The following is a 26,546-nucleotide window of genomic DNA, read 5'->3' as shown; positions in this document are numbered from 1 at the left end:
ATTCCCATGTCAGGATCAGGGTCTCACGGGCTGGAAAAGGCGGGCTCACTAAGATCCTCATAAGCTCCCTCTCTCCACTTGATGGGTGGGGATACTGAGCCCGGGAGGGAGGTGCGCGCCCGCCAGGGTTCACACTGCGAAAAGGCGATTGAGCTAGGATTTCCTCCTCGCTGTCCAGAGAGGAGCCGTCTCAGACTCGGTCCGTCAGTTCGGGAGGGCCCCGACCCCTCGGGGCTGAGTGGGTGGTGTGTTCGCAGACTCGGCCAGCTCTGATTCACGCAGGCACACCCACCTCCTGGCCTGCTCCGGAGCTCTAGTGGCGCGTCTGTGAAGCTGCTGCTTGTGCCGGGAGAGGGACGGGGACAGCTGGAGCCCCGCATGGAGGGGCAGGGGACTGGGGCTGGCCTCCTGGGAAAGAGCAGAAAGCCCAGAGGACCCACCCGGTGCCAGCCTTAGGGGCTCCCAGAAAGGGTCTCAGGACATTGAGGCCCTTTGGGCACTGGCATTGGCCGGATGGGACAGGGAGGACCTGGGGTCAGGCCACACCCCGGATCTCCACCAATCTGGGCCCCAAGCCCCACTCCAGATCGCCGACCTTAGCGTTCTTCCCAGAAAAGCGCACATTGTCACTGGAGCCTCTCCAGCTCTTTCCCTCCCACCTTAGTCATATTCTTCTTCTCTTAATTTCTCCTTCCCTCATCCGTTCACTCTATCCAGGCATAGCTTTTCCTTTATTTTGGGATTTGGTACTTTGAAAATTATTATTTTCTTACTGAATTGGTTCACCTTGATGCCTGCGTGCCATAGAGAGCCTCAGTCCCTTTTGGTATCTATATCTGCATGAGTCTAAGAACTTGTTCTCTCCATTGGAAGAAGGCTTAGACTTCAGTAACCCCTCTGTCACTGACTAGCTGTGTGGCTTAGGTAAGTTCCACTCTGTCTGTCATCTCCCTGTGAGAATAGCTGAGCTCTACCAGGGCCCTGGAAACCTTAGTGGCATAGTGGTTAAGGGGTACGGCTGCTACCCAAAGGGTTGGTGGTTCAAATCCAAGAGGTGCTCCTTGGAAACCCTATGGCGCATTTCTACTCTGTTCTGTAGGGTCGCTATGAGTCGGGATTGACTCAGTGGCAGTGCGTTTAGTTTTTTGGTTTACCGGAGCCCTGGTGGCACAGTGGTTAAGAGCTACAGCTGCTAATCAAAAGGTCAGCAGTTCAAAACCACCAGCCGCTCCTTGGAAACCCTATGGGGCAGTTTTACTGTAGGGTCTCTATGAGTTAGAACCAATTCGACAGCAACTGGTTTGGTTTGAAATGCTCCTCCAGCCCTGATCTTGCGGGAAGCAGCAGCAACAGGGGCAAATAGGGCTTCTTGGTACTGATGACAGAGACCCCTTCTCACTCCCATTGGCATCCTTTTAAGAGGGAGACAGCCCTCAGCTCCAGGAGCAGGGGTGGGTGGGTGGGTCAGGCCCTGCTGCTTCTTAACTTTCCTCTGTCCCCACACGCTGAAGGTAGCAGCCATGCTCCTTTATACTTCTACTTCAGGTCCGAGAGCACCCTACCAGCCAGTAAGAAAGTTGGCCCTAGCAGGTGTCATGGAGACGGGAGAGGATCTGATAGATCTAACTCCAGACCTTGTACAGTTGGGCAAATTGAGACCAGAGAGGGAAGGACTTCTGAACTCAGAGGTCACAGAGCTCATGCTTGGACCTGGGGTTCCTGAGTCGCTTCTCTGCCCTCTGGCTACAAGAGAATGGGCAATCTGGTTTTTCCCATTCTTGTTGGACATGTGGGGGTTGCTGTCTTTGGGAAATGCAATAAAGAAGTGAAATTAGTGCCCACCTGCCCAGCCAGCTTCGCCGTCTGGCTCCTCTCCAGCCCTGGAAAGCTCCCCTGGTCCAGGTTTCCCCCTTTTTCAGTCAACTGAGGAAACAGAGTCTGATCTAAAGAGGGTGGCTGCATGTCAGCTTCCTCTACCTGGTAGTGTTTGGTGTGTGTGTTATGCATGTATCTATGGGGGCTGGGGGGAACTGTCTCTAGGAGCCACTAGGAAGCTCATTGATTGGCCATTGAGTTGCTTGTGGCCAATTGACCTGTATGGCTTGAAAAGGACCTCAGGCTGAGGCCCTAAAGCCAGGTCTCTTTGCCCCACCCACCCTCAGCTTCCTGCCCAGCTCAGCATTCCTGAGGCAGAAGAGCTGACTGACCATCCCTAGGGAACTGTGAGTTTGGCCATGAGAGACAACTAGAGAACAATGCTCTGTTCAGGGAGACGCCTTAGGGGAGGGGACCCTAATATTCTGACTTTCTGGGAGCCATCAATTGATATGTCAATTTGTTGGAAAGCCCAGAAGAAAGTGAGGGGCTTATTTTAAATATACACAGATTTGGTCCACAACTATTCGAAAGCTCAGAACAGTCTCTCTCAGTATTTTCACCTCTTTTGTAACCGGCTTTCTCACTTCTACATGTTTTCCACTTATAACTTGGCTTGCATATAGCTTTGGTTTGCCATGGTCTAATTTGAACTCATGGCATCCTTATTTTTCAATTCCCCTGCAAAGTGGTAAATTCTCTCCATATTTCCTAGCTCAAATTCCTGATGTCCATGGCCAGCTTAAGGATTGGCTGCCCTCGGATTAGGTGCCCATTCTAGTCCAAAAAGCCTTAGGTGGTGAGACCAATGGTACATAACATGGCCACCCAAGCAGCACAGTTCGCTGGGGAGGGTGTGGAGGCATTCAGGGGCTTGAGTTACTCAAGACAGGAAAGAAGAGTCATGGATTCCTCAGTCACCAACTGAGAATCAGGCATGAATCACATTGGAGGAACATATTACACAAAAGAAAAAAGATTTTATTGTCTTATTAGTCAATATCCCTGGAAGAAATGAAGGGCACAGCATGAGACTGTGTTCAGAGTGCAACACAGACCTTCAGGAAGCATGTTTCAAAGGCTGGTCTGCTCAGACTGTTTTTAAGCAGGCAGCCGCTCTCACTACAGCTTCTGCTGTCTCACCAGATGGAGGTGCCATGGATTCAGGGACACTCAGCTTGGCATCTAGGTTGGTCTCTCCCATGTGAACCATGTGAAATTGCTATTCAGGAGAATTTTGTATAATTTGAAGCAAAACACAGAACCAAATTAGCGTCTCTAGGCTCCCTGTTTTGGGATATCCCTCTGGAACATTTGGGCCCAGCACACATTCCAGGAGGCGGCAGAAGCACAGCTGCAGCCACAGCTGCCAGGAACAGGCCTGGGCTCCCGCCCCCGTTAGGGGGGAAGGGTGGAGGCCGAGGGCTTCCTCCAGAGGCCCTGACTGAGCTCGCCCTCACCCCACACTCGCTGACTTCATCCATCCAAGGCTGCTTGGCCAAGAGCCCAGGGAGTGTGGGGGGCTCTCTCTCCAGAGCAGGCCCTGGTCCACCTAATAGGTGGGGGAGGGGTGAGCTTCAGGACTTGTCCAGGTTCCCAGAAACCAGGGATAGTATATTGAGCTCTGAAATGCCAGAGGATTTTAAGAAAAAAGGTGTGTGTGGAGGGGAACGAAGGTCAAAGGGTAGCAGTGGTACTAGTACTTTGCTACTTAAAGGTAGAAAAATGCAAGGAAGTACTGCTTTTTTCTCCATTTGTTCTTTGGCAATCCCATTGGAGAATTTCAAGCGGCATGCAGTATGACATCATGTCTTAAAATTGAGAAATCGCAGCAATTCTGTGAAATGGAGGCCCTGCCGCCCCATGTTTCTGATGGAAGCTGCTTCATATCTACATGTCTAAAAGCTGTGTTTTATGTCACATTTAAATGAGGGTTTAACATTCTTCAATTTCTACCAAAAGTAGATTATACTGCATGAAGGTCACATAAAATCAACTTCACTTCTTAGCATCACAAACATTTGGAATACAAAAAGTCGAGGAATGGATAAGTAAGAAAAGTACAAAAGATGTTTGCTTAAAAAAATAACAGAAAAATTTAAAAACTGGTTTTCCCCCTAAAGTCCAAATCATCGTAGTCTAGGTAACCATCACGATAAATGCTTCATATGCTCATCCCTTTGATATGAGTTCATGCAGAACTGTATATCCAAGTGTATGGACAAGAGACACTCGCACGCATCACACGCATAAGCACATACATCCACAGGGACAGACACAGAGCTGAGTTTTTGTTGTTCTAGGCACTTCACATCCATGTTCTTAAGTCTGCCACCTTCCCATTCGATTTCACAGATTACTTCTTTGGAGGCAGCACATTTTCCTCGAAGAAACCCCGGTTGACAACATTCCCTGCAGGGAAGTATCTGGCCACCACAAACGAGGACCCATCACTCGCAGATGCCTTCCCCACTCCCATCTTCTTCGTATTCTTCCACACCATAGCTGTAAAGTGTCCTGTAGGGGAAGAGACGGGGAAGAGGGAAACAGGTTAGTCAGCAAAGCCTTGAGGAGGATGTTGCAAGGTATTCTTGAACCCTTGCACCATCTTGCCAGGTTCAAGGACACTCCATCTTCACAGATGCCAGAGGCAGGAGAGAAAAACACACCAACTGCCTGGTTTCCCTAAGCATCAGGCCCACTTGACCAGACCTCACTCACAAATGCCACACAGACTTTACTCATCTCACCACTTTCCAATGGTCAAGGCTTCAGTATGTCCCAGAGATCACGACAAAGCCCAGCGACCCCAACAATTAGGATGCCTTCCTACCTGGCACCTGCCTCCAACCCTACCCCCAAACTGTACTCTTCAAGGTGACCAGTAATCTCCGTGTTCCTCTCCCATGGTTACTTTTTGTCCTCATCTTTTTTGACATCTCAGGAATATTTAACACAGTTGACTCCTCCCCTTTGCAGAGCACTCTCCTCTTGTTTTCCATGAAGCCACAAGCTCTTGACAACCCTCCCTCTCACTGCTTCTTCTTTCTCTTATACCTCACTTGTAATATTGGAGGACCTGCATTTCCCAGGCTCAATCTTGTGCTCTCCTTTCTTATCCCTCTATACTCTTGTTAGGCAATTGCACCTTTTCTTGGCTCAAATTTAGTTTTTCAGCTCAAACCTCTCCTCTGTTCCAGAAAAAACAACTTACTAGACATTTCCATTTGGGTGACTCACAGGCATCGTGATTTTTTTTTTTTTTAATGAATGGGGAACATTTTTCTTTTTATTTTGTTGCCGTTGTTGAGAATATCCACAGCAAAACATAAGCAACTCACCAGTTTCTACATGTACCATTTAGTGACACTAGTTACATTCTTCAAGTTGTGCGACCATTCTCACCCTCCTTTTCTTAGTTGTTCCTCCGCTATTAACATAGATTCACTGCCCCCTAAGGTTCCTGTCTAATCTTCTGAGTTGCTGTTGTCAATTTGATCCCATATAGATAGTTCTTAGAAACCCTGGTGGCATAGTGGTTAAGTGCTACAGCTGCTAACCAAAGGGTCAGCAGTTCGAATCTGCCAGGCGCTCCTTGGAAACTCTATGGGGCAGTTCTACTCTGTCCTATAGGGTCGCTATGAGTAGGAATCGACTCGACGGCACTGGGTAGATAGTTCTTAAAAGTGAGGCATCTCAAATTTAACCAGTCAAGCCTCACTCTTGATTTTGGTCCCCCCAGATTTATTCCTCTCCCAACCCTTTTATTTCCATCAACAGTACCTCTATTCACACAATCCTAGGGGTTGTCTGCATTCCTCCCTCTCCCTCATCTTCCCCACGATTCATCATCAAATCCTGAGGAATCTAACTCCAGAAATACATCTCAAGTCCATCTACGTGTCCCCAATTCACTCCCAAAACCTTGGTCCCAACTATAAATATTTCTCACTTGAACCACTGCAACAGCTGCCTGATTGCTTCCTCTGTGTCCACCTTTGCCCCCTCTAATTTGTTCTCCAATTAAGTGGCAGACTGATCTTTTGAGACTTAAGTCAGATCTGTTTACTTCCCTCCTTAAAAATCCTTCCATAGCTTCTATTTGCACCTAGAACTAAATCTAGATACCATCCTCTGCTTATAAGGTCCTGCTCGATCTCGCCCTGCTGACCTCTGACCTCTTTGCTTTGCTCTCATTCCTTTTCCTCATCTTCTAGGAATGCTTTGGCCCAGTGGCCTCCTTTCCATTCCTTGAACACACCAGGTTATTTCCCACCATAGAGCCCTTGTGCACACTGGTGCTATGTAAAATACTGTTTTGCTGACTAACATCTTCCCATCCCATCGGTCTCAACCTAAATGTCACTTGTTCACAGAAGCCTTTTGCAATCACGCTTTTATTTCCTGAATACTTCCTGCCACGAAACTCTTAACCCACTGTTTTGTTTTTCCCTTCATAGCATTCTTACAGTTTGCAATGATATGTTGTTTGGTTACTTGATTATTGTTTGGCTTCTTCACTAGGCTATGAGCCCCACATGGGCAGAGACCAAGTTGTTTTACTCACCAAAGTATATACAGCATCTTGGTCCAGCCTGACGCATGAAAGGTGTAAAATAAATGGAGCGAATGAATGAAAGGTGTATGGAAGAATCATCTTGGACTCAAGTTCTGCCCTTACTGGCAGTGCAGGTCTTCTATGTTTTGAGCACTTTGAGACCTTGACAGGTTACTGCCTCATTCAATTCCCTCTTCTTTGAGTGAAACAACTCAGTTCCTTCTCAAAATACTGCCCCACCCTCCAGACATTTCCATGGCTTGCTAAAGCTTTGCAGTATCATTTCCCCACTGCTCAGGCTGCCTACCCACTGGTTCTTAGCTTAGCTTCTAGCTCTCTTCTGCCTTTGAGATCAAAGAGTCAATGCTATAGTGTACTCTTTGCTCAACAATCATAAATTCTTTTCATCTTTTGGGAGTAGAGGTTGGGAATTTATCCTTCCCACCTTTATTTTTGAGGACCCACTGAGATCCTCTGACAGCCAACCTAGTCAATGGAGTATTTACTTCCATGTCACAGGATGGTACTCATTTGCTAAAGCAACTCTCAAGAGATTATGTTTCCTAAATACTTGGCTTGCAATTGTGGCAAGCTCTGTGAGGGCCAGTATTACTCTTGTCTTGTTGACCACTATATCCCTGGTATTTAGCAGTGGAATTGGCACATGGTAGATATTCAAAAGTGATGAAAAAAGGAGGAGACAGAGAGAGGAAGGAGGAAAATCCTGATGGGAATAGCTAAGCTTCCCATACGTGGTTAAGAAAGAAAGAGTACCCACACTCTTCTAATCCTTCAGGGAAGAGATTGCGTCTCCATTGCGTCTTGTATATGGTAGGAACTGGATAAATGTTCATTGATTAAATTTTTTCCCTTATAGTTGAACTCCTTTTTTATAATTTTTAAAATTAGGTATATTTTATTTCTCTGTCTATATCCACAAAGAATTTGAGGTTACTTATGAAAATAAAACATAAACATGAATCAATATAGTTAATTACAGTCGATACAATACAACTGAAGCAAGAATTAAAGAAAAGCAAACCCTAAGTACAATTAAGTATCTTTACCACTTTTTTCATTCAAAAATCTTATACACAAATTCTTTTGCAACATTAGTTGCAATTCCTGCAATGTGTCAGCACTCTCCCCCTTTCTCTTTCCATCCTGTGTTCTCAGTGTCCATTCATCTAGTTTTCGTGTCCCTTCCTGCCTTCTCATCTTTGCTCTTGGGCACGTGTTGCCCGTTTGGTCTTGTATACTTGAGTGAACTACGAAGCACGTTCTTTGTGTGTGTTAGTTTGTTTTATAGGCCTGTCTAATCTTTGGCTGAAAGGTGGAATTCGGGAGTGGCTTCAGTTCTGAGTTAGCAGGGTGTCTGGGGGCCATAGTCTCGTGGGTTCCTCCAGTTATCATCAGACCAGTAAGTCTGGTCTTTTTGTATGTGTGTGTGTGAATATGAATTTTGTTCTACATTTTTCTGCCCGGGACCCTTTATTGTGATCTCTGTCAGGACAGGTGGTGGTGGTAGCCAGGTACCATCTAGTTCTAGGCTCAGGCTGGTAGAGGCTGTGGTTCATGTGGTCCATTAGTCCTTTGGACTAGTACTTTCCTTGTGTGTTTAGTTTTCTTAATTTGCCTTTGCTCTGAATATGCTGGGACCAGTAGACGTATCTTAGATGGCTGCTCACAAGCTTTTAAGACCCCAAACGCTAGTCACCAAAGTAGGATGTAGAGCATTTTCTTTATGAACAATGTTATGCCAGTTGGCTTAGGTGTTCCCTGAGACCATGGTCCCCAGGCCTCAAACCCAGTCATTCAGTCCCTCAAGGTGTTTGGATGTGTCTAGGAAGCTTCTAAGACTTTGCCTTGGTCAAGTTGTGCTGACTTCCCCTATATTGTGTGTTGTCTTTCCCTTCACCAAGGTTAACTCTTGTCTACTATCTAGTTAGTGATTTCCCCTCCCCAGCCCTCTCCTTCCTCGCAACCATCAAAGATTGTTTTTTTTCTGTGTGTAAACCTTTTCCTGGGTTTTTATAATAGTGGCCTCATACAATATTTGTCCTTTTGTGATTGATTTATTTCACTCAGCACAATGCCCTCCAGATTCATCCATGTTGTGAGATGTTTCACGAATTCATCATTGTTCTTTATCATTGCATAGTATTCCATTGTGTGTATGTACCATAATTTGTTTATCTACTCATCTGTTGATGGGCATTTAGATTGTTTCAATCTTTTTGCTATTGTGAATAATATTGCAGTGAACATGGATGTGCATGTCTATTCCTGTGATGGCTCTTATTTCTCTAGGATATATTCCTAGGAGTGGGATTGCTGGTTCATATGGTATTTCTATTTCTAGCTTTTTAAGGAGGTGCCATATGATTCTTCTTGGTGGTTGTACCATTTTACATTCCTGCCAGCAGTGCATAAGAGTTCCAATCTCCCCATAACCTCTCCAACATTGATTAGTGCCAGTAATGTTGGGGTGAGATGGTATCTCACTGTAGTTTTGATGTGCATTTCTCTACCGGCTAGTGATTGCAAGCATTTCCTCATGTGTCTGTTGGCCACCTGAATATCTTCTTTGGTGAAGTGTCTGTTCATATTCTTTGCCCATTTTTTAATTGAGTTATTTGTCTTTTTGTTGTTGAGATGTTGAAGTAGTCTATAGATTTTAGAGATTGTTGGATATGTTGTAGCCAAATTTTTTTTCCCAGTCTGTAGGTTCTCTTTTCACTCTTTTGGTGAAGCTTTTTGATGAGCATAAGTAACCACTTTTTTTATTATTGTGGTAATTATAACAAAACATTTGCCACTTCAATATTTTTTGCAGGTACAATTCAGTGACATTAGTTACGTTCATCATATTGTACAAGCACAGCCATTATCCATTTCCAGGTTTATCCATCGCTCTTAACAGAAGGTCAGTGCTCCCCTAAGCAATGACTCCCCCTTCCCCTCCCACTCCTTTTACCCTTTATTTTTAAACTTGTGTTAACCACTGCTCAATAAACTTCAGTGTTCACCTCAGACTAGAGGAGAAACACTTTTTGCCAATTCACCTTTGGTCCTTGTATTTTTGAGTCACAGCTCTAGGCTTTCTGTAGCTCCACCAGGTGTTACTACTTGTATAGGCTTTCTTTTCACTAAGGCTCAAGCCCTAACTCAAATGAGCCTTCTTTCTCAAGAGACCACATGCTTTGACTATTGACCCAGCCACTCTCTCTGTCTCCTAGACAAGGAAGAAGCTGCCATTCATCCACTGGTTGCCAAGAAAATAATTACAGACACAAAGTGCACATCAGCAGCATAAATGCCTGTGGCGGCCTTTTCCAAACAGAAGAAACTAATCTTTCTTCTTACTGGGGAATTTTCTGTCTCCACAGAGATAACTGAGTTATGGGTATTTAGAGTTTAATTAAGGGACACAACTTCCTTAGCAACCATCGGATACACACTGGTTTCTAACTCTCATCTACTAACAAAGATTTTTTTTTTCCCTGAAGAAACCACATCCTCGTCCCTGCTAGAGACCCAAACTTCCTAGAATATACCTTGAAAAAACATTAAATAAGTTACAGTATATCCTTGTAAGGCAATGCTGTGCCACGGAAACAAAGAAAAAGAAAACTCTTTTTGTATTGCTATGGAATAATCTCTGACAATCTGTTCTGTAAAGAAAGTAAGTACAAAACAGATCCCATAGGCTGACACCAGAGTGTAAAAAGGGGAAAAAGAGGACATACATACATTTGGGCTGGTATACACTCAGAACACTTCTAGAATGATACAAGCAACTGGTAACACTGGTTTCCTCTGCGGAGGGAAAGTGCTGAAGACAGGGATGGAAGGGAGACTTCACTTTATATAGCCTTTTGGAACAAAGCTTTCCAATTTCTGTAGAAGTATCACTTATTCAAAATAAATAAATAAACCTAGTCATTAAATAGAATGTAACAAAGTAATTCTAAGAAATATTTTCTCTCCATTCAGCACATAGCATAGGACTCAGCTGACTGTGCCTTTTCAAGATCCTGACCCAGGGGGATAGATTACAGGATACTCCAAAGGCCCTTTCACCTACAGCATGGACTCAATGGCTCCTGGAGCAAGAATCAGCTGGGGAGAAAGCTCTGGGGAAGGCCGAGGCATGGAGGACGGGCCTGAGGGTCTTTAATGGTCTTGCAAGCCCCCTTTAGAACACCACCCAAAGCTGCACTTTTGACTTAGGATCAGGCTCTGTCTGTCCCCAGGCATTGCCCACTGGTGCCTGGGATGGCACAGGGCCTAACTATTCTGGGGTTTTCTTCTTTTAGGGATGAGACATGGGGGGCGATAAGTGGGATGGGCAGTGAATGATCACGGAAAGCTGAGTTCCATTCCCAGCTCTGGCACTTGTGAGGTACCCAGAGAGTCCCCCACCTTGGAACAGGGGCCATGGAAAAAGCATCAGGCCAGGAGTATGTGGGCAGAAGGCATAAGAGAAGGCTCTTTCCCACTCTGGGCCTCAGTTTTCTCCTCTGCAAAATAGGGAGACTACACCCCTACCTTCGAATGCTGTTGTGAGACTTTAATGGCAGTGGTTGTGGAAGCACTTTATAACGAACTGTCAAGTGGTGTGCACACATGAGCAACACTAATTTGATCTGCAACATGTGACTGCCCATGAATCTTGCTCATGGGAAAAATAAGTCCAGAAGCAATGAAATAAAATGCTTCCTGGACACTCATCTTTATTAAAACAAGACAAGGTTCTGCCTGTACATCTTTAGTCACTGGTGGAGGTTGTTACTGCCTCTCCCCACCTCCCAAATATAATTGCCACAGAATCCTCAGTTCTCACTTAGGCCCTAAGAGCAGCTCCTTGTCCCTGGCCAGGAGACCTGCAGGAGTTAACTGAGAGGAGAAATGCCTCAGCAGATGCTTCTACCTCTGCCCCACGGTCCTACCCACACGGGGTTGCAAAAGCCCCTGACTGAAAGAGTGAACAGCAAACCACAGGAAATGATGACTGGCTCCGAGAACTTGTCGCTTCCTGCTTCTGAGGAAACCCTGGGCAGGAGGAGGCCACAAGTGGCTCTACCTATGGTGGGGACAGGGCTGGAGTGGGAATGGGGTGGGCAGGGAAGCCCCTTTCCAGTTCTCCTGGTGTCTTCTGGTCAGAGAAACGCACACCCTTGCCTTTTGGGCAAGGTCAAAAGAGAAATATGGAAGAGGTAGGAGAGGACATAAATTATGGGTTTTCAGAGGGTTAGTTCCTCTCCACAGCCAGGCACCCAAACTGCAACCCTGCCCAGGGCTGAACCACTGGTTGGGACCCTGGCACTCACCTGTCCCCGAGGTGAAGCCTGGGTGCTGGAAGTTGTAGTTCTTGATTTCACTGTACCATCTATCAGCCACCTCCTTTCCTGTATGGAGAAGAAACTATTCTAAAACTCAGCAGCAAAATCAACCAGGTCCTTATTCCTCCATCTCCTCCCTTCACCCCTAACCACCTATCCCACAATTAGACATCTGATAAAGCACCACGGGGCTGAAACATCTTGAATGTCTGCAGCAGACTCCCAGGGATGCCCATGAGCATGTCCAGGCAGAAGTGAGGGCCTTGTTGGGGATCGACTGGCAAAGCCTTAGCCTGGGCTCAGGAGGCTGCATCTGTGTCCCAGCCCTGTCACTGACCCCCTGTGCAATCCTGGGCCAGACCCTTCCCATTTCTGCACATCCATACAAAAGGGCTGAACAAATATACTGCAGGGCCTTCTAATGACGATCTGACTTTGTTAGACTCTGCTCTCATCCCCATGTCTGGCTTCTGAAATATGCACAAGAGTAAAGACAATTGGGCTAATAGGCCAAGGTCCCCACTGCAGGCAGGGAGATCTTCACCTGGAGCATCTATTGCCTAGCAGGTGGTGATATAAGAAAACTCACAGCATTTCCCTAGGAGCAGCCAATGGCAGGGCCAAAGCTAGGAGCCTCTTACCTCAGAGCAGTAAGTCTCAAACTTTAATGTGTGCATGAATCACCTGGGGACTTGTTAAATGCAGATTCTGATTTCAATAGGTCTAGAGTGGGACCCACATTCTGCATTTCTAACAAGCTCTGGTGTTGCTGATGCTGTTGGTCCATGGGCAACACTTCAAGTATCAAGGCCTTGGAGAGCAGTGGCTATGCATTAGCCTCACCTGGGGAGCCTTTAAGAAATACTGATGCCTGGGCCCTTCTACAGATCAGTCGTATAAGTGTCTCTGGAGGAGAGACCCAGACACTGGTAGTTTTATAAAGCTCTGCAAAGATTCCAATGTGTAGCCGGGGTACAGAACCATTGCTGTAGAGACCACCTACCCAAAGCCCTCTCTGTAGAGATAGGGAAACTGGGGTAAGAGAGGGCAGCAATTTGCCCAAGGCTCCACAGCTCAAGTCTGGGATGGAACCTGGATCTCCTGACTGCGCACTTGAGGCTCTTCCCCGTCCCTCTCCCTACTGCCCTGGGCCCAAGGGAACAGCCTGGGCCTGGGGAGAGGCTTGCAGGCTGAGGATGAGGCCTCAGGGGGCGGGTTCCTTGCCTTCCTGGGGAGCCAGGATCGAGCACACCTCTCCTGCAGGGCGTGGGGGACCAAGCTGCACAGGAGGCCCTGGTCAGGCTGTGCTGGGGAAACCAAGAAGACTCGGATGGGGCCTCCCCTGGGAACTCCCAGGAATGTGAGGCAGAAGGGAGTGAGTCATCCTCACTGGGGGCTGGAGAAGGCTTCAGAGGGACACAGCCCTCTCCAATATTTTTCCTAAAAAGCCATTTCAGGGCCATCCAAGCCAGAAAGCTCAAGAGCATTTGGTCAGTGTGGTGGGATTATCATTCCAGACTGAGAACTTGTATGGAGGATTTGCCTTTTTTATTATTCTTTTTCCAAAATGAAAAAAGTTTTCCCTGATTATAAAAGTAATACACTGGCACTATAAATTTTTTTTTAGAAAAGTGTAAAGAAAGTAAAATTTGTTTTTAGCTGGGGATGCTTTTGTGCCCACAGAATCAGCTGAGACTTTGTATAGAAACAAGTCTGTCATCCCACCCCCAATGCTCAGGCTGGGAGCACTTCCGGAAGGGTCAGTCTGACTCATCTCTGTGTCCCTGGCACCCGGCGGCACAGGCCTGGCCCTGAGATGACCATCACAGAGCTTGTGGTGAACTGAGCTGGCCTCTGGGAGAAGACACAGAGGAGAATATTGGGTTTCCTTTCCCTCTGTGGGTCTGTGGCTACACCACAGCAGTGAGGAGGGCAGACCTCTGAGATCTCAGAGGGTACTGGGGCTAAGAGGGGTCTGAAGAGGCCTGTCTTAGGCCCAGCTTAGGCAGAGGGGAGGGGAGCCGAGAATGTGACCCACCTGGCTGGTCGTAGGATGCCCAGGCCAGGTTTTCCCCACACTGGCCGCGACTGGACTCCGGGCTGTGCTTGAGAATCCTCGTGCTGGCCAAGGCCTCAGCATACCTGCCAGAGTCCATGGTGCTTCCTCAGAGCAGGCACAGCCCAGGAAAACCCCCAAAGGATGAGCCCCAAACTGGTGTGACCGAGCATCCTTCCAAGCCCACAGAGAGCTTGCAGAGGAAATAGGCATGAGCATAACACCTTCATCTCTTTTGAGCTTTGCAATGTCCCATTTTACAGAGTAGCAAACTGAGGCACAGAGGAACACAGGGATTTGCCTAAGTAAGTGACAGAGTGGTCACTCAAGATGGGTTGTATCTGACCCCAACACCCATGTCTCTCCCACCACCTCAGGGCCCCTCAGTGACTGCAGCAGCAGCACCGTGAAGGTCCCGATCACCCTGGGGTGCCAAGGGGACTCACTGCTGAGCCTCTTGGTTGAGCTTCTTGCAGAGCTTCAGTGGGGGGACGCCGTGCTTCTGCCGGTACTCATTGTGGGCCTTCAGGACCTCGTTATTGAACTGTTTGGAAGCTGCAATGATTTCAAAAAGAGAATGTTTCAGAGCAGTGACCCACCAAAAGTATAACCACGTGCTTCAGAGCAGCACCTGGCTCAAACCTCAGGCCACATGAAGAGGCTGCTGCGCCTTCTTACCTGCTGCGCCCCAGCCAAATGGGCAACCACGATGCCCTGTTCCACGCCTTTGTGCATCCTGCCTCCATCTCTGATATCACCCTACACATCTCTGCACAGCTAAACCCCATGGATTGTGCAGGCCTTTTGGACCGTGTTAGGGATTTGGGTGTCAGTCCAAGGCAATGGGAAGCCACTGAAAGGTATGGACCAGGGAAGTGAGCTAGAAGATCCTGAAAGAGCCTGCTGGCTGCTGAATGGAGGATGGGCCAGAGATGGCACAGAGCAGATGTTGGGGGTCAGACAGTCAGCAACAGGAGTTCTGAAAGAAAGTGTTTTAAGGAGATTGGAAATCTCAGACTGGACCTATGGTGAGTGGTAGAGACTGGGGAGGACTGGAGTTGGGTGCATAGAGGGAAGAAGCCTGGCTGGGGGAGGGGGTGCCCACACTGGGCTGGTGGGACCGAGAAGACCAAGGGATACAGTGGGGGAAGAGGTAGAGCTTGCACCCAGCTGACTCGTGACCTCAGAAAGAACATGGTGAAGGGGGCTGAGTTAGGGAGAGAATAAGTGGATGAAGCCAAGGGAAAACAAAATCAAGTGTGGACAGAAGTCACACCAACTTGTATCTGAAATGGAATTCCATCCATCCATCCATCCAACATCTATCCAACATCCTCGATCCATACCTACAGCATTGATCCAACACTCACCAGTCCACCCAACAATTGATTCATCATTCATCCAGCATCCCCATTCCATCCCTCCATCCATCCATCGTCCATCCATCATCTATCTATCCATCTAACCCCAATCTATCCATCCATTTATCTGCCACTGAGGGTCTCCTCTATCTAAGCCAGCCTTAGGAATCTGGAAGTTACCCTCCATGGAAATGGGTGTCAGTTGGGTGGGTCATGACTGTTGGCCACAGAGTGCCTTTAAACTGAACCAGTCCCATCTGGAAAGGGACCTACCCCTGAGGCCTGGCCATGGTGGCAAGCAGGAAGGTAAACTGAAGCAGGAAGGAAGGCCAGGTCACATTTACCATTCACCTTTCTTCTCCTCTGTGCCTTTCACCCCAGAGGCTGAAGGGATGACCTGATAGGAAGTCATCTGCCTTTCCCCTTGGTTAGACCCCTCATGTCTCCTGGGCCTTCATATCAAATCCTAGAGGACCCTGAGGGGAAGAAAACCTATGGCTTGCCCTCAGGGTGCTTTGAGCTAGATGCAGTTCTAGGGGAGTCCAGGATAACTGCAGATCAAGCCAATGGTGGTCAAGCCATCCAAGGGGGTTCTAATAAATTGAATGGGAGAAAGATGTGGCAGTCTGCTTCTGTAAAGATTAACATCCTTCGAAACCCTATGGGGCAGTTCTACTCTGTCCTATAGGGTCTCTATGAGTCGGAATTGACTCAACAGCAATGGGTTTGGTTTGGGTTTTTTGGAATATATTGAGAAGTGAGTGGTACTGACCTGATGACTCTGGAGGTTTGGAGGAGTAGGCCAATGAGGCCAACGTGGGGATGGGGCAGGGACCACAGGTGGGGTCCTGAATGCCAGTATTTGAGAGGTTTTGGATGACAGGCAGAGATGGGGAGACATTGTGAACAAAGGCAGGGAGGTGGAAACCTGGAAATGGTAACTGGGCACAAGCAGGGGCGAGGAGCCACAAACTCTCAGAAGTTTGCTGGTCTTTGTGGCCAAGAGGAGGGCCAAAGCCTTGCTGATATGAAAGACAAAGATTTCAAGTTTAGCATGTAATTGCAGTATTTGGCATAATGGAGTTACTGTTGTTGTTAGTTGCTACGAGCTGATTCCACTCCTGGCTACCTTATGTATGCAGAGTAGAACTGCTCCATAGGGTTTCAAAGGATGTTAATCTTTACAGAAGCAGACTGCCACATCTTTCTCCCATTCAATTTATTAGAACCCCCTTGGATGGCTTGACCACCATTGGCTTGATCTGCAGTTATCCTGGACTCCCCTAGAACTGCATCTAGCTCAAAGCACCCTGAGGGCAAGCCATAGGTTTTCTTCCCCTCAGGGTCCTCTAGGATTTGATTTGAAGGCCCAGGAGACATGAGGGGTCTAACCAAGGGGAGAGGTAGATGACTTCCTATCAGGTCATCCCTTCAGCCTCTGGGGTGAAAGGCACAGAGGAGAAGAAAGGTGAATGGTAAATGTGACCTGGCCTTCCTTCCTGCTTCAGTTTACCTTCTGGAAGCAAATTCACAGGCAGAAGTATCTTCCAATACACCTTTGTGGGGGTTCAAACTGTCAACTTTTTGGCTGGTAATCCTGCACCACCAGGAACCTAATGGAGTCACAGAGACTTTTATTAAAGAATATCTTGTGCAAAAATGGTGTAAGCCACAGCCACTCCTGGGAATGGGATGGAGGTCTTGGCTGACAATAGGCTAAGAAGCAGGGTGATGAAGCGTCCTGGGTGATGGGCTGCTTGCCCTGCATTAGCCAGTCCCCAGCTGGAATCCTTCACCCAGCTGTCCCCACCTTGTGCAAGAAGCAGTAACAATTTGGAGTGTGTCCAGAAGTCGTAATGAGGTGGGTTAGAGGCTGGAAATGGGGTCTTTCTCTCAATCAAAGCTTTTTTTTTGCCAGATAACAGTAGCATATTTATTAGTTCATTTTCCAGTTAAAATTTCAAAATCCAAATAGCACTGATAACAAAATACAGATCCAATTTTTAGTTTCAAATGCAAATAATTTCAAATCAACTTCCAAAATCCAAACAGAACTAACCCTAGTGTACCTTCTGGCAAATTCTAATGATACTGATGAATTTACTGACTCAAATTCAATTTGAAACACATGCAAATTCATAACTTCAGCTAATGTAAGTTGATTTATTAATTGAATGTCCAACTGAAATTCAAAAATACTAATAAAATCATAACAAATATTGGTACGCATATTGTTGTAATACCAAATAGTACTGGGGTACTTATTAGTTCAAATTTTAATTAAAATTTCTAAATACAAATAACTTTGGTAGCAATCAAAGGTGATTTTGTTTTTTGAATTCCAAATAAAATGGGTTACTAGCTCATATTTCAAATCAAATACCAATATTCAAATATCTCTGTTAACAAGGACTTTTGCACTTATTAATTAAAATACCGAATAACAATGTACTTATTCAGGTTTCAAATGGCAATAGTTTACCTATTAATACTAATTACGAATAACACTATTTTGTTTAATTTTAATTCGGTCAAGACAGAAAAGGCGGCCTCACCAGATAATGAGCTCTCCAGCACTGGGGGAAAGCAAGGAGATGAGCCCCTCTCAGAGGGATTCAGACACTGAGTGGAAAGCTCAGTCAGATGGCCTTCAAATCCCTTCTAATCCTGAGATTACGTAAGGTCCCATCAGGGTGGGGCTGAGAGGAGACAAGATGAATGACTGACGCCAGACCTCAGGAGTTAGTAGCTTCTCTAAGGAGACTGAGTGATCCAGTACAGGCATATGCATACATGTAGGGGCATGCATGGGTGCACACTCTCAAGGTGACAGAGGGTCCTCCTCTGGATGACAGGCTTGGCCAGGCCCATCCTGAAGTCCTTTCCAGCTCCCATGTTCCAGGCAGGTCATAGTGGGTCTAGTGGCACACTGTGAGAGATGCATGAGACTGAGTGGCGTGGGCAATTGTGGCCACAGTTGCATTAGGGAAGGCTCCCTGGGGAAAGTGTTCCTAGATCAGTTGGAATGAAGGCAAAGGGCTCAGAAAGGGCAAAGTGGAAGGAACCTAGGCATGTCCTGGGGCTGAGAGGAGGAGGTGGGGATAAGGAGAGCAGGTGGATAGCTAAGGTGAAGCCAGTTCAAGGCAGCCTGCATGCTGGGGTGCAGTTTGCTGTAGGCCCTAAAGCTCCTTGGCAGAGGGACATATAAGGCTGCTAAAAAGTAGGTCACTGCACTCCCAGAATGTGAGAAGTAAAAGGAATCAAAAGTGAAAGTTCCACCAACCCAAGCTCGGTGCCCAGAAGCCGAATTTGGCCATTGTCCCCAGCAAGGCCAAGTTCACTGTCCATAGTGGAACCTGGCCTGAGTTCTCAGGAAGGGCTTACCAGTTCTTTCTGGTAATCAGAAAGGGAGGCCTGGTCTCGCTACCCCTGGCTGGGAGGTGTGGGGGCCCTACAACCACACCTCATGCTGGCCCCAGGAGTTCCCTCCCACCAAGGCAGTCAGTCCTGGCCCAGGTGTCTCCTCCATGCAGGGCTTCGGCCTGGGGAGGCAAGATATGACCTGGACCACGCCCAGCAAGAGGCACACCCTGACATCTGTAGAAAAACCCAAGAACACAGATAAGGATAAGGAAAAAAGACAAACTACCCATGCCCATACTAGGCAGGGAGGGCTCTCACAGCCACCCACAATGAGGAAGGGCAGAAAGGTAAACTGAGGCTCAGAGAAGTCACACAGCCTCAGAGTACCAGCCGGGAATGAGGCAGGGCAGGCCCATCTGTCCTGTGCTGATCTTTTCTTCTGCCTGCTGACCAGCCATTTCTGGATGCTGGGCCTGGGTGTGATCTCATTTACTTCTCACACCTTCCGAGCGAGCTTCCACTACTGTACCCACTTTTTTTTTTTTGGATGAGGAAACTGAGGCTCAAGAAGTGAAGTAACCTGCCCAAGTACCCACAATTAGTCCAGGGGTAGACCCATCTGGAGGTGAGCAAGGTCTAGTACAAAGCCCCTGTCCCTAACCCCACACCACAGTCAAGAGTCACCAGACAAAGGGGATCACAGCAGGGAGAGAGAGCAGATAGATGGAGGGGGAGAATCAGTTCAGGCCTATGGGGACAGCAGGGTTGTAGAGAAAACCAGACCTGGGGTTGGCGAAAAAATGGCAGCTGCCTTCTAATGTGAAGAAGAGAAAGAAGAGGAAGGAAAAAAAAAAAAAAAAACTCTATAAAATTTCTTATCTACTCTGTGCCAAGCCCTTTATAAACAGACTTGCCTGAGGGCCCAGAGGGCAAATCAGGCAGCAGATTTGGGGCTTAAAGGTCAGAGCTGCTGAAAGGTGTAAGGAAGGGGCTGCCGGGGTTTAGTGAGCTCTGCTTCGCTGAGGGAGGGGCCAGGGCTGGCTGCTGTCTCTGATGGAGTTGAGGTTACAGGCACTCTAGGTGGGACTGAATCAGAGGCTCTTTAAGGTCCCTTTAGGGACCTTATCATCTCTAATGCTGAATAAAGATTCTAAAGAGGTCTGTGCCTTCCTCCCCCTCCTGGCTCTTGACTGGGGACAGGCACTTCTCTCACCATCCGTCCTTCTCTGACTGAGCATGCCCACCTCTTTTCTCTGCCCATTCCAGACTCACCATAAAAGAGGCTTGGGACAGTCAAGTCTACAAAGAGAAGGGCAGTTAGGTGTCAGGGCAGGAAGTGTGAACAGGGCTCCTTCAGTCCCCTTGACAGGAGGCTTGAAGAAACCTGGAACCACCTTTGGGACAAAGCTGGTTTTACTTGTTTATCAGGAAGAAAGAATAAAAAATTAGTGGGAGGGGGCCAGAGAGAATGAGTTCCCGATGGGTAATTCCTGCTTTTTAAGCCTGAAATCCAGGAAATCAGGAGCCTTTTACTAGCGTGTATGATCTCAGACAAGTTGCTTAATCACTCTGTGCGTTACTTCTCTTGTATATAAAATGGGGATAACAGCATCTAACTCGTAGGGTTGCTGTAACGATTAAATGAATTGATCTATGTAAATATTTTTTAACAGTCTTGGAACACGGTGAACACGTATAAATATCAGCTATAATTATTATAATTACTGTCGGGCAGAGGACTAAAGGCCTCTGGCCTTGGGAGAAGCTGCATTATTCAGATGGATCCTCTACCCTTAACAAGGTTGCTGTTATTTAAACTGATCTGTAATGGCATCTTTCAGTCCCTCTGAGTTGGGATATGTGCTGAATAGATGAATGAGTGAGTCGGTGAACAAACGAATGAGATTCTCATACCAGTACAGGGAAGCCATTGGGACAGGAGTCTTCTCCTCACTCTGATGCAGAAACTGATGTTTTTTGGCAATGGAGGAGAGGAGAGGTTGCCCAAGATCACACAGTGAGTTCATATGAGAGCCAAGTCTAAGAACAGGACCTCCCCTCATGGCCCCCCCGCCCCGCCCGCTGCAAGTCTCTCATTCTTTCCCCGTTAGACACATCTCCCACATTCCTAATGGCAAGAGCGATGGTCCATGAAGAGTTGTTCGGTTGCTTAAAGGAACAAGGATTTTGTGTCCTGAGGATTCACCCAGGCTGTCACCTGCTCCATGAGAGGTTGCTCTGGCCAGCAGAGCCACCCACTCTCCAGGCCTGCCTACCTACACACATGCCCCTGGAGGCACTGGGCTACTCCTTGTCCCGCTGGGTAAGAAGGAAGGATGACATCTGTGTTTTCCACATGTCTTCAAAGCAGGGAGACCCTTTCTTTGGATGAAATCTTTAATAAAATCAACAGATGAAAGTTGAGCTGCTGGAGTTGACCTGGCCCACACAGCTTCCCACTGCAGAGGCCCAAGAGCCCACTCAGCAGAAAATTCCTGGGCTAGTTGGTCCCTGAAGGCTTTTCGGTTCTGATTCCTCCGGTGCTGGGAGGTGTGGGTCTAGCAACACTAAAATTATTAGAGATGATAAGAGGGTGTGGACCTTCCAGGATGGGCTGGGAGGTATAAATGGTCCCTGTGGTAGAGGGAGAGCAGACAAGCTGGGAAATTTAGCCACTTACTGGTCAAGATGTGACCTTGAGCAAGGTACTCAACCTCTCTGTAAATCTACAAAATGAGTTGATAATAACTACCTTGCAGGGCTGTTACAAAGGAGGTAACATGTATGAAGTACCTAACTCCATGATGGGCATGCAGTTTAGTTGGTACATATAAGGAATGAGCCCTGGTGGTACAGTAGTTGAGTGCTCGCCTGCTAACCAAAAGGTTAACAGTTCAAACCCACCACTCGCTGTTTGGGAGATGTGGCTGTCTGCTTCCATGAAGATTACAGTCTCAGAAACTTTATAGGGCAGTTCTACCCTGTCCTATAGGGTTGCTGTGAGTCAAAATCAACTCGGCAGCAAGGGTTTGGCTTTTTGGTGGCACAACAGTTAATGGCTTGGCTGCTAATCAAAAGGTCAGTGGTTTGAATGCACCCAGCAGCTCCATGGAGGAAAGACCTGTTGATATGCTCCTGCAAAGATTACAGTCTAGAAAACCCTGTGGGGCAATTCTACTCTGTCACATGGAGTCGCTGTCACTCAAAATTGACTCGACAGCACACAACCACAATTATTATTATTATTAGGTACAAGAGGCTTCCAGTGAGCCCAAGGCCATTGCCTCTGTGACTCCATCACTCTTACTGTAAACTGAAGTCCAGCAGGGAGACAAGAACTAGGAGCAGGACCTGAAATTCTCTGAATGCTGAGCTGAGCATCTTCTGGAATTTAAGCTGCCTCAGTTGTCTGATGATTTTTCAGCAATGCCCACTGTCATGGATTGCATTATGTCCCCCCAAAAATGTGTGTATCAGTTTGGCTGGGCCATGGTTCCTGGTGTGATTTTCCTATTTGTTGCAAATCCTGCCTCTAGTATGTTAATGAGGGAAAATGGGCGGCAGTTGTGTTACTGAGGCAGGACTCAATCTACAAGATTGGATTGTGCCTTGAGGCAATCTCTTGAGATATAAAAGAAGTGAGCAGAGAGACAGGGGGACCTCATATCACCAAGAAAGCAGTGCCAGGAGCAGAGCGCAAAGGACCCCGGGTCCCTGCGCAGAGAAGCTCCTAGTCTGGGGGAAGACTGATAAGAAGGCCAAAAGAGAGAGAAAGCCTTTCCCTGGGGCTGACACCCTGAATTCGGACTTTAGCCTACATTATTGCGAGGAAATAAATTTCTCTTTGTTAAAGCTATCCACTTGTGGTATTTCTGTTATAGCAGCACTAGGTAACTGAGATGCTTACTATTCTAGCAGCTGTGGGGTATATCTGTAGTTAAAGATTACAGTGAGACTGGTACCTATGCAGTGATAAGGAACCTGAGGCCCAAAAGAGATCAACCTGACAACTGTCTTTATTGTATGTCATAAAGTCACTGTATGGATACACATCTGGAAGTGCTACCTGACCTGAGAGCTGAAACAAGAGCTCTGAGCTGGTGGCCTGGAACATCAAGGTTGGGCCTGTGCTAAAGGCCCATTGGGCCTGGGTCACCCGGGTGACCCAGAAATGTCACTTTCTCTTGGGCACTCTTAGGGGAGCCACATACTGTCCTGGGAACATACGGTCCTACGGGGGAAGTCTAATAAAGTGCATATGGCTATGAGGGGAATAGACCTGGGCTAGGATTCTGCAAGGTCCCTGAATGTGGGTTTGTGTGGAGTCAGGGCAGGGGGTCATACCCCTAAAATGCCTTCTGCAAGGTCCTCCCGTTTCTTCTGAATGAGAAGTCATCCTCTGAAACCTGCCAGACCCTGCATCTCCAGTCCTAGATGGTATCACTCACTGCTCTCCTCTACCCAGACTCACACCTCTGACCCTTCCCTCTCATTCATGGTAAGTTAGTCACCAATTCTTCCAGATCCATCCCTTCCTCCTCTCCAACCCTCCTGCCCTAGATGCCTCCATTATCTCTTGCCTGGGAAACTGCAGCCGCCTCTCCACCCAATCACCCACCTCCGCTCTCTCTCCATCCCATCTGCCTTCCATACTGGCACAGCTCTAGTCCTGCTGCTCCTGGATCCATCCCCTTCACTAGCACCCCAGCCCCACAGGGTAAAGTCCAAATTCCCAAGACATTCTGGGATTTGACCACCTCCTTCAGGAAGCCTTCCATGGGCTCCCTTGCAAAGGAGATCTCTTCCTCCCTTGAGCTCTGACATAGATTGAATTGTGTCCCCCCAAAATATCTGTCAACTTGGCTAGGTCCTGACTCCCAGTATTGTATGATTTTGTCATCTGATGTGATTCCCTCCCTATGTGTTATAAATAGTATCACTATGATATAATAAGATGGATTAGCAGCAGTTATATTGATGAGATCTACAAGATTAGTGCCTTAAAGCCAATCTCTTTTGAGATATAAAAGAGAGAAGTGAGCACAGAGACAGGTGGATCTCATACCACCAAGAAAGCAGCACCAGGAACAGAGCGTGTCCTTTGGACCCAAGGTTCCTATGCTGAGATGCTCCCAGTCCAAGGGAAGATTGATGACAAGGACCTTCCTCCAGAGCTGACAGAGACAAAAAGCCTTCCCCTGGAGCTGACACCCTGAATTTGGACTTGTAGCCTACTAGACTGTGAGAGAATAAACTTCTCGTTGTTAAAACTGTCCACTTCTGTTACAGCAGCACTACGTGACTAAGACAAGCTCCCACCCCTCTTCACCTGCACCTGTCCTGTGACTTGGCTCACTTTCCATATCTTGCTGGAGCCATGTGATGGCTACTGCCATGGACTGAATTGCATCCCCCAAAATTGTGTCTGTCAGTTTGGCTGGGCCATGATTCCCAGCACTGTGTGATTGTCCACCATTTTGTCACCTGATGTGATTTTCCTATATATTGCAAATCCTGCCTCTGTGATGTTAATGGGGGGGGATGGGTGGCAGTTGTGTTAGTGAGGCAGGACTCAATCTACAAGATTGGATTGTGTCTTGAAGCAATCTCTTTTGTGATATAAAAGAGAGAAGCAAGCAGAGAGACAGGGGACCTCACGCCACCAAGAAAGCAGTGCCAGGAGCAGAGCACGTGCTTTGGACCCGAGGTTCCTGTGCAGAAAAGCTCCTAGTCCAGGGGAAGATTGAGGACAAAGATCTTCCTCCAGAGCCAACAGAGAGAGAAAGCTTTCCCCTGGAGCTGATGCCCTGAATTTGGACTTCTAACCTACTAGACTGTGAGAAAATAAACTTCTCTTTGTTACAGCCATTCACTTGTGGTAATTCTGTTAGATAACTAAGACACCTGCCTATTTCCCTAACCAGCTCTATTTACTCATTTCACAACAAATGAACAGTCCTTGAGGATAGTCCACAGCTTGGCAGTGGGCTGAGAGATGCCAGAAGAGAGAAAAGAGAAGGAAGGATGCAGAGATGGATGAATAAATGGACGAACAGGTAGAAGGATGGACACATACCTGGATGTTAGTTCTGGAAAACCGATTCTTAGGGAGGAAGCCAGAAACAACTGATTGAAATGCTGCCTTAGAGAATTTGTGGGTTTTCTCCTAAATTTGCAAAGAAAGGAGCTGATTTCCCAAGTGGAGGTCTCAAAATGCTATCTTAGATCTGCCATGCTTTGTTCCATCATTGCCCATCATCCTTGGTCTTTAACCACATGACAACCCCCATGTCACCTTTCCATACTGGGAAGGACCCTGAAGATCATCTGGGTCACCTTCATTGTACAGAGAGGGAAAGAGGCACAGAGTGGAAAAAGTCTTGCTCAGCATCACACAGCAAGTGATTATGAGACCCAGGCTAAAAGCAAGACCTGTCACTGCAGCGCTAGCGACGGCAGGTTAGGAGCAATGCCAGGAAAAGCACTTATGCTCACCGCTGGTACCTCACTACCCCTATAGGTGGCACAGGGTTAAAGGAGTTTGGATCTTGGAGGACAGATTCATAAAGGACCTGGCCTTACCATCGGAGCTGACAACTCCAACTTCCCATCAAGCAGAACTTCTAAGCTCTGTTCATTTCAACAGTTGTTTATTAAAAGCCTTCCATGAGCCAGGAACTACACTGAGATAAAATATGTTCCCTGACAGCCACGGGTGACGAGTCTGTGGGAAACAGTTCTGTGGCTGGATATCTGTGCTAAGCAGACTGTGAGGAGGGCTACAACAAAGTGCAGGCGGGACAGGCCCATTGCTCTGCTCAGGAGCATCAGAGATGTATCCTGTGCCCAGGAGGAGGAGGAGGAGGAGAATTTTCAGCCTCAGAAGGGGAGAGGTCAGTGGTGGTGGTAAGAACTGGAAAAGGGAACCCAGGAGAAGGTAACAGTGTGACAATTTGGGATAACTTGGGTATAGGGTACACGTAAGGGGTGAGAACTAACTCCTAGGGGACCCGAGGGTGGTCTGGCAGGTGTGTATTTCTTCACTGCAGACAACAGGATGGAAGATATGAGCAGGGAGTGCCAGGCTGAGCCCTGCATTTTAGAAGGGTTACCCCGGCAGCCACTGTGAAAGGTTGGGCAGCAAAAGGCCAGAGATACAGGGAGGCGTCTGTGCCAGGTGAAGTCAGATTGAGCCTGGCACAGGGCCCGGCACAGAGAGGACGCTCAGGAGAGAATGAACCAGAGAAAGAATGAAAAGGATTCTCAGAGCTGTCTTTAGGAGGGTTGGACGGGGCTAGCTGCTTTGCAGCGTGAGATGCTGCCACAGTTTGGTGGCTTTTTTCAATTCTAACTCTGTTCTCCTCCTGAAACAAAGCAAAAGCCACGCCTTGGCTGCACCCTGAGCGATAATCCCATCAGCGCCTGGAAGCCCGCCCTGACGCAATCTCTGGCTCGCAGCCAGGGGGACCCTCCCTCTGTCGGCCTTCGCTCCCTCTCTCCCAGCGGCCTGATGGCCACCCCTGCTTCCTGGCTGCCCCGGAAACTGCCTGTGCTGCTCCCCAGGGCACGTCGCACGCGTGCCCCTCCATCCCACATCTGGGGGTCCCGCAGGACAGCCCGAGCTGTGTCCCCCGTGAGGGAGCCGCCGTCCCGCTCCCCTAGGAACCCGGGCAGCCGCAGGGAAAGGTGATGGCGAGTGTCTGGGAACCTGGGGCTCCACAGCCATCCCCCACCCGCGTGCGGCCCGCCGCGGTCTCACCTGACTTGCCCATGGCCGCCCCGCACGCTCCTCGGCTCCCGCTGCGGCTGAGCTCGATCCCTACCCCGCGCCTCTCCGAGTGCGGGGCGGGAGGCGGGCCGCAGCCCCTCCCCGCCGGCCCGGCCCCCGCCTTATAAGGCAGCGCCAGCTGCAGGCCCAGGCGCCCGGGGCCACCCCGCCGGCCGCCCGGAGGAGGCGCTGCGCCCGCGCCCCGCGCCTCTCTGCCCAG

At 48.0% G+C, this 26,546-nt stretch overlaps 1 protein-coding gene across 1 annotated transcript; it reads right to left on the bottom strand.

Annotated features, from left to right (window-relative positions):
• Positions 1–2,827: 2,827 nt before the first annotated feature.
• Positions 2,828–26,546, bottom strand: GLIPR2 (GLI pathogenesis related 2). The gene is made up of 5 exons (XM_049896703.1): positions 26,318–26,546; positions 14,281–14,389; positions 13,817–13,920; positions 11,767–11,844; positions 2,828–4,392 (listed from the first exon to the last, which is right to left on the bottom strand). The coding sequence occupies exons 1-5, from the start codon at positions 26,328–26,330 to the stop codon at positions 4,232–4,234; spliced, it is 465 nt and encodes a 154-aa protein (XP_049752660.1). The 5' UTR covers positions 26,331–26,546; the 3' UTR covers positions 2,828–4,231.

This window comes from Elephas maximus, chromosome 9 (genome assembly GCF_024166365.1).
Source record: "Elephas maximus indicus isolate mEleMax1 chromosome 9, mEleMax1 primary haplotype, whole genome shotgun sequence".
Lineage (NCBI taxonomy): Eukaryota > Metazoa > Chordata > Mammalia > Proboscidea > Elephantidae > Elephas > Elephas maximus.
The sequence above is the reverse complement of the archived record's forward strand: the minus strand, read 5'-3'. Positions and strand labels throughout refer to the sequence as shown.